We start from the raw sequence: 8,895 nt of genomic DNA on the forward strand, positions 1-8,895 counted from the left end.
CCAGAGGCCAACCTGTGGCGAGATGGCGAGCCGGGGAGCCCCGCCGCGCCCCCAAGTGGCCGATTCCCGGGCCAGGCGGGAAGGCGGGACCGCTGGAGAGACGCAGAGGGGAACCGCATCGTCGCCCGCCCCAGCGCGGACCGCTCTCCCGTCTGGCCCAGATTAAAGCGCCGGGCAGAGCTGCTTTCGCCGCTTTCTTCGCCCCCGGCCGGCTCCCCTCAGCCCCAGCTAGCCGGGTGGAGGCGCGCCGCTTACAGAGGGGAGCCAGCGGCGCATTCCTGACCGCCCCCAGGGAGAACTGGCGCTCTCCGGCGGTGAAAGCCTCGTCTGTGCGGCTGCGGCTGTCGGGAAACTGCCCGATTCATCCGCGCTCGCCGGCGCGGCGGCCAGCCGTTCCCCAGCCCCGAGCCGCCAGCAATCGCCGACCATGCAGCTCTCCGCCACCGCTGCCGCGCCGCGCCCCCCAGCCGCGCTCCCCGCCGCGCTGCTGCTTTCGCTCCTTCTGCTGGCGGCCGCTTCGCCGTCCGGGACTACGACGGAGACGCAGAAAGGGAAACAAAAGGCGCTTCGTCAGCGGGAGGTGGTGGACGTGGTGAGTGGACCGGCGGGCGGGCGGGCGGGCGGCGCTGGGGCACGAGGGCACCGCCGGCCAGAAGGGAACCCCGCGCTCCCGAGAGCGCTTTGCGCCTCGCTCCGGCGGCCAGAGCGCGCCTTAGGAAGTGCGGGGCAGATCCGTCCCTCTGCGCGAAGGGACGGGGGGAGCTTCCTTTTCGTTTTGCAGATATATGGATAAATATGCACATTCTCGAAGAGACAAACATCCTAAATGCGGCATCCCGCCTAGGTAGCCTTTTCCTCTGAAGTACTGCTGGATTACATGCAGGGGTTGCTCTTCTGCTAGTGACAATCATATTGATTCTGATCATAATGGTACATCAGGGTATGATGATTTCAATTAAAAATAAATCTGATAAAAGATAAAGCAAAGGAAAAGTGGAAGGGAGGAAACAAGCCGACAAGCCGACGACAGAGGCACGGACTCTTCCTATATTTTATGTTTTACTAACCTCAGCCTTGAAATCAAGCCTGTGTACCATTTTGCTTAGCATGGCTGACACCAGGGAATCTTTTTCCTGTGCAAAAAGGTCTTTAGGCAGAGTTGAATGAGATTTGCTTCTCTTACACTTGGTCTCTGTTTTCCCTCTTCTTGTTGTTGTTCAGTTGTTAGTAAGCCAAATAAGTAAACCCAGCCTATTCCCCAAAGTTCATGAAATGGGAGCTTGGATACCCACAGCTGAAGGGTTAGGAAAGACCCGGCTGGGTCATCTGCTGTGGCGGGACTCAGAGGATGAGTAACCTAGTTGGTTTCCTCCATTCTTGGTGATTTACTGAGTTGAGCATTTAGGGAGATTAGTGGCTTCCTGAAACATTCTTCCTCACTGAAGACATTCCTCTGTAAGCTGGAGGAATCATTATATTTGCTCTTGGGAACCATGTCTTTAATCATCACTGTACCTTCTTCCCACAGGGCCAGCAGAGAGGAATGTGCTTGTGTGAGAGTCCCCATCTGAAAGCCAAATGCACTGGAATTAAAACCGTTAGACCTCAGCTATACAGCACATTTGTAGAGATGAGTGTCTGCAGAGACTTCAAGCTGAGCTTGACTTCTGATTTCATAGACTCATCCATTAAATCCATTCAGAATGTTTTTGCAGTTTCCCCATCTAGCCTACAACCCTATTGTTTTCCGGTAGTCTCCTCTCCAAATACTAACCAGGTCCAACCCTGCTCAGCTGTTCAGGATCAGCCCGGGTCAAAAAGATTCTCCCACCTGCTTAGGGACAGCTAAATGTTCCAAAATTTTTGCCAAAAAGTAAGATTAAAGGGAGGAATCATATTGTTGTAAAGAATAGTACCAGACTTTGAGTGTACTGAATACTATTTTAATCTGAAGAAAAGTTATAAAGCTTCCAGGGCATCTTCCCCACATTGTGCCTTCCAGGCTGCAATTCACAGCCAGCAAAGCCTTTGGAAGTTGCTCTTCAGACACTTCTGAAGGGCACCATCTTGGGGAAGGTGCTTGCTTTAATGTGCTGCAGCTGGAGAGAAACTATTTGGTTCAGAAATGGACTTTTAATCTCACTTGTTTATGAAGACCTCATACATAACTCTCCCTCCCTCCCTCCCTCCCTCCCTCCCACCCACCCACCCACCAACCAACTTCTTGCATGCCTCAACCTTTTGAGGTTTAAGCATGGCTGGCTAAGGATTGAAACGTGGGTTTCCTCAGCCGTGGTTTGATATTCTAGTCAGTACTGCCACAGGAATGCCTTGTACACTTAGAATGAACCAGACACTTTTAAGAATGGCTATTTCAAGCTCCCCGTGCAATCTTCTCACTGACTACCTCAGAAATGATGATTATGCTTTCTTTTCCTCATATTTCTTGAAATAGCATTTTGCTTTCAAGATGCTGTTCCCCTGGGTTTACTGGCACTAACAATTGTAGTAGAAAGCTGGTTAATTCTGTCCTCCTTTCTTAAGACAGGGCTTGGAAGAAATAACCTATTATTATATATTCTGTCCTGGGTTTTTTTGGCCACCACTAAGCCTATACTATCAATTTCTGAACAGAGTTGGTCAAAAAGTTAGACAACAGAGCATGAAGAAAACGGGAGAAATGCTTTTTAGACTGCCTTTTTATTTAAACTAAACAACAAGACTCAATCAAGAAAGTACAGAAGAATAAAAAAGAAACTAAACTAAAAACCTACAATCATTGAATAAACTCCTTTAAAGTATATGCAATTAAAGGTAAGAGCATTTAAACACAAAATGTACTTCTAGAGTCTATTATAATTTGGAATAGAGACAAAGAGAGTAAGTGTCATGGTCTCTGAGACATACAGGTATTTGTGTTTTGCTTTACAATTTATATATTCATTAACAGCATTGGTACCCTTGTCCTATCCTCAAATTCACAGCATGGAAGGAAAAGATAACAGGGAGGGAAAATGAAAACAAGGTAACTCAAACACTAATTCAGGATGTTTATGGTGACTTTAACAACAATCTCTCTGATGGAAGTTGATTGCTCAGGGAGGGAATTCTTAGATGATCTTGTTCTTCCTTCTCAGAAGGCAGTTGATCTCAATGGCCTCTATAAGAGGGGAGAAGATAATACCAAGTGTATGTGGCAGATTCTTGCTGCTTACTTCTTTTCTTCCTCAGTGGGTGATTGATTCCAAAAACCTCTTGAGGAAACAAGAGCCCACCTCCAAGCCAGGTGGTCAAGCAACAGTAAGAGATAAATATTGGGAATTCACCACTTCTGATGAGCCAGAACAAGAGACACACATCTATACATGTGCATAAGGAAGACCTTTTTGCAGGATGAAGGGAAAGCAGAATTCAGATTTGCTCTACAGGTGTTATGCCAATGGAGTAAACCCCAGACAGGTGACAGCACTTGGGCCAACCTGTTCTGAGGTTGGAAGATAATTATGGTTGGATATCTGACCAAGTTAATGTTTGGGTGGAAGACCAATTAAAACAAAAAAGGATAGTAGGCTAGACTGGGAAGTTGAAAATCACTTCTGCACATTGCCAAGGTAACACATGGATGTGTCCATGAAGGCACCAGTAATCAAGACTGATGTGAGGTTATCTTTTTCTTTTTAACTTACATCCATTTGATTCGCAGAATAATTTTGAAGTAGAAATGCCTCAGATTGTACTGTTAAAGATTAAAGGAATGACAGAACTGATTCAGAGTGCAACTTCTTGGAGAACTGAATTCATGCTATCTGGATCTCTCTGTTCCAACTACTGTAAAGCTAATTTTGTAGAGTGCTTCAATGACTAGCCCTTTGGATAATTATAGACGTATTTCTTCTCCCACTGGATAAAGTACTGACAGACATGTCTTCACTGTAATGGCAAGGTTAGCTCCCCTCACAACCTGGACAAAGATTTCAAGTTGTTTTAAAAATGTAAACATAAACCAAATTAGCTATGTATGTATGACATCAACAGTTTATTCACTTGAAATTATGATTATTTTTCCCCAAAAGGGAGGGTCATTTTCATTTTGTTGAACATGGAAACATGGTTTTTTTTCTGTCTGATTGACCATTTTCGAGAAGGATACTGTTCTATCTTAAAATAAAATTTCTTAAAAATATAGTAATACCTACATGATGCCAAAATATTTTTGCTTCTCAGTATAATGGGATGTGTATGCAAGGACCTACTGGTGTTCCTGGAAGGGATGGAACCCCTGGAATCAATGGAGTCCCTGGAACTCCGGGTATCCCTGGCAGAGATGGGATTAAAGGAGAAAAGGGAGAATGTATGCGGGAAAGCTTTGAGGAATCCTGGACACCTAACTATAAGCAGTGTTCCTGGAGCGCCTTGAACTATGGCATAGACCTTGGAAAAATCGCAGTAAGTAAGCACAGTTATAGCACAATATGTAGGCAACCAAGATATGGTGAGGAATCTGTTCTATATTGCTTGACTAATCACCTGTTCACATCTAGAGGCTGTGTAGTATCCCATTTTGGCAAAGGTAGATAGCCTGTAGCCTTGTGTGGTTCCAGACCATCTATGGAGTTGGCAGAGACACTATCTTTGTCCTCTTTTTAGGTTTTAGGAAGGGATGGAGTTAAGAGTCAAAATTGATGTTTGATGTTTCAAGTGTAAGATTGAAGCTCTGTTCCTTTTTACACCCATGGGATGCATAGAGCTAAGTGAGGCTTTGATCACAGTTATGGCCACTGTTCTGACCCCCTGTGGATGCCCTGGGGTGCCTTAAGAATTTCAAAAACTCCAGGCACCCACTTCACTCTTTGAAACCCCCAACTCCTCAAATTTGAGCATTTTTGCCATTTTGGGGATGTTTTAAGGGATACAGTAGGTATTTTGCAAGGCATAAGTTACTCTTTTTGCCCCTTATACCATTTTACTATGCCTCCTGATGGCACCCAATATTTGGCTGAGTCCTGTCTGGTGACATCCTGACATCATTAGCCAAGCTCCCATGTAGTCCAAGGTGGACCCTCAAATTAAACTTACTATTGGTAGAAAACCAGTAATTCATAGATTGAAATAAGTATTTTGTATTAGGATTTAGCTAGGAAACACTCCAACATGATTACAATCAAGTTGTCTGTCTAACCCTATATAGCAATGTGAAGGAAGTAATCATTTTAATGAGTTAATAGCAGATGGGCTCTTAAATACTTTTATTGATTCATTTATTTGGCAACCAGTTTTTGCAGCTTCAGAATTATTGATCAGTGCGTGAAAGTCATTCATAATAGGAAGATGTTTAAAACAAAAACTTACACTATGAAGCATAAATGGTTTTAGTAAATAAAAAAAGAATATCTTAATTACAAGTATTGCTCAATGGGAACAATTTGTCTGTCCTTACAATCTCACATTTTCCCAATCATTTTTTATCAGTTTTATGAAACTGGTTTTTGTGAAGGTATCCAGCATATCTTGGGGTTACAGCTATTGCAGAACAGCGGTTGGTTAGGATAATTGTGTTTTCTACAAAGTTTCACTTCTTCTTTTCTCATAGGAATGTACATTCACCAAGATGCGCACCAACAGTGCTTTAAGAGTCCTTTTCAGTGGATCACTTCGACTTAAATGCAGAAACGCCTGTTGTCAGCGCTGGTATTTTACTTTTAATGGGGCTGAATGCTCTGGACCACTTCCTATTGAAGCTATAATTTATTTAGATCAAGGAAGTCCAGAATTAAATTCTACTATTAATATACACCGCACTTCTTCAGGTATGTACTAGGGCCATATCATAAAAACAAGTATTTCATGGTAAAGGGCCTGCTCTTATGTGAAATGATAGACAGATCAGGGATGTAATCATCCATAGCAAGTAAAATTCTGGTGACAAGATAATAAATTGGTATAGCAAAATATTCTTTTCAGATGCTAATTAGCTAGGGAACCTTAAGTTTAGATGGTTCTCCCCAGTCTTAAAACATTTAACTCAAGTGCTATGAAGCAGATACAATGCTAACCATGTCTGTATTCTCATAAAACACTGGACCACAAACTAGCCAGTCATATTTTGGCCTCAAGTTTTGTAGAAATCAAATCAAACCTGTTAAGTTGTGGTATGCCATGTGAATCCAGAAAATTGGGTGAGTACATGGTTAATTGTAGATAAAAGTCACACAAACACAGCCAGTGATGTAAACAGTTTTTGTCTTCTGCGGTGGCACTTCAAATGAGAGAAGTCCTGAGTCAGAAAAACAACTTCCAAAAGAAATAATTTAATAATTTAAATAATTAAATAAATCAATTAATTTTTATTAAAAAGGCAATGAGTATTAATACATTTTATTTCTTTTGCTTACTTTCCTTTAAAAAACAAACGAACAAACCTCATATAAAACAGAGCAATTTCTGTCCCAAAGATATTCTTACAAATACTCCAGGCTAACGTGCAAAATACATTTTAAAGTGAGACCATGTATGGAACTTGAGATGGAGGGGGGAAGGGAGATTCAAGAGATAACCTTTCCTTGCTGTTGGGCCCAAATTCCTCATTTAGTCCAACCCTGGAAAGCAACAGAAAGGCTGTGACATCAGGTTCCATGTTACTCTGGCTGGCTAGTGAGGTGGCCCTGTGGGGACCAGCATTGCTTTTTCCTTTCAAGAACCCTATCTCTGCATCCGTGCAAGCCAAAGACTGTAATTGCTGATTGCCGCTACCAATGCTGAATACCATTCTCTGTTATTTGTTAGTCTTTAAAGTTTGCAATGGATTATGGGTGAAACCAATGTATTTTATATTTTAAACAGTGGAAGGATTATGTGAAGGAATCAATGCTGGATTGGTGGATGTTGCTGTTTGGGTTGGTACTTGCTCAGATTACCCAAGAGGAGATGCATCAACAGGATGGAACTCGGTGTCTCGCATAATTATAGAGGAACTGCCAAAATAGAGCTTTCAAAATCTTCTTGCTGTCCCCAAAACAATGTTCAGGACTATATGTATCCTCTTACCATTTCATTTTTGTACATGGAAATAAACATTGGATTACAGTGCACAAGCCTGTTTATAGAAATAAGGTAAAATCTGTTTTGAGCCATGTTTGACTTCAGATGACTTCATAAGTTGCCAACTACACAGAAGTGATTTGCTTCTAGGATGTTTTTGAACTTCCTGGGAATTCCTTGATGGTCGGTGCTAACCAAGCCTGGATTTGCTTAGCTTCTGAATCCAGAGGAGGTCAGCCTGGTGCTGGCCTCAGCTGAGGTCTTACAGAAATGCCAGCAACCAATTAATGTTCCATTTGTTTCTATGTAGCCTTAGCAATTTTTTTCTACAGCATTTTGGAATATAGATCCTGAAGGAGCAATCTCTAGTAATGATTACTTTTCTATCAATTCTATATATCCTTCCTTTTGTTCAAAAAGGAAATCTACATAAATAGCCAATGTAATTTTATAAAAAAATATAAACAAAAAGTAACTTTTTATTCAAGTGTATCTGCTCCATACCCCCAAAGCATGGTTTGTTTTCTAATCTTCAAGTTCCTATTGAAAAGAAAGAGAAAACTAATTTTCTTGTGATGTATGAAACAATAAAATAAATGATCTGAAAAAATGACCTGGTGCAAATTACTGCAGTTGAATACAGTAAATGAATTATAACTGCCTTCCAAAAAATCACTGTATCAGTCTCTAGTAGCTGGCCTGTTTAGTGTATCTGATAAGCATACACAGCTTGTCTAGAGCAATTTTGCCATTCACTTTAATTAAGCAAACCTGTATCTTCATTATATAGGGTACAGCTGTCATCTTGATGTATTATATATTGTATGTGTAGAAGCTCTGCCAGGCATGGTGGAACATATATGCATTTTTTATTCAAATAAAAATTTAAGAGCAAGTCAATGTACAAATGTGAGTCATTATATAAAAGCTTAAACATAAAAGTTGGTGGAATGTACAAATGAACATGATTTTTAAATCTATGTACACCATCTTCACATAGTTTAATCTCTACAGGATATTGCAAATATAAACAAAAGATAAGCTACCCTGAACACAGTTAATTTCTGAAGTACTTACAAGTACATAAAATAATTTTCCTAGGGAACTTTTAAACCCAAACATGTTAGCCCTAGCTGTTTGCTGGCTGAGTAGACATATTACTACAAATTGTTCTTATTTGCATGACTTGGTATCTGTAAGGTGTGTATAGAAACCAAAAAAATTAGATTATGTGGAAATCCATGTATAAGACATTTTGTATGTTTATAATTCTTTTGCAAATATGTTGAGTTTTACTGTTTTAAACAAATTTTAGTTTAAACAAAATTTTTAAAAATAAAGTCAACATTATGTTGTATCTTAGAAAATATATAGTATTTCTATAGTAGTAGAGCTTATGTTATTTTTGTCATTTTTATTAAACAGCAAAGGAAAAAGTAGTAATTTTTAAACTACTTATATCTCATTAATTTAAATGTGAAATGTACTGTAGATTTTGTTCCTTTTGAAAATCTCACTACAACTTGTTGAAGTTCTCCACAATTTTAGGAGAAGTCTGATTATACCAAAGAGGAGGGAAAACTGTGTTCATTCACATTTTTAAAAACCTTGGCCATAAATGTAATTAACTTCTAATTCCCTTCTGAGAGGAAATCTGAATGTTTATGGTAATAAATAATTCCTAATTTATTTTGTACACATCTTCCATATGCAGTTTAAACGTTTGTAATGGCTTTAATAATGTATTTACATTATTTACAGTGAGTGACATTTTTCTAATCCAAACCACACTACTAAATACTATGAAAACAATCCAGTGCTGACTAAAACATGCCTCATCTCCCTAACCTGCTATTT

General features: G+C 40.4%; 1 protein-coding gene across 1 annotated transcript; it reads left to right on the plus strand.

Annotated features, from left to right (window-relative positions):
• The first annotated feature begins 427 nt into the window (after positions 1–427).
• Positions 428–7,150, plus strand: CTHRC1 (collagen triple helix repeat containing 1). The gene is made up of 4 exons (XM_063299977.1): positions 428–592; positions 4,225–4,446; positions 5,591–5,807; positions 6,841–7,150. Exons 1-4 carry the CDS (start codon positions 428–430, stop codon positions 6,981–6,983), a joined length of 747 nt encoding a protein of 248 aa, XP_063156047.1. The 3' UTR covers positions 6,984–7,150.
• Positions 7,151–8,895: the final 1,745 nt, after the last annotated feature.

Source organism: Candoia aspera, chromosome 3 (genome assembly GCF_035149785.1).
Source record: "Candoia aspera isolate rCanAsp1 chromosome 3, rCanAsp1.hap2, whole genome shotgun sequence".
Lineage (NCBI taxonomy): Eukaryota > Metazoa > Chordata > Lepidosauria > Squamata > Boidae > Candoia > Candoia aspera.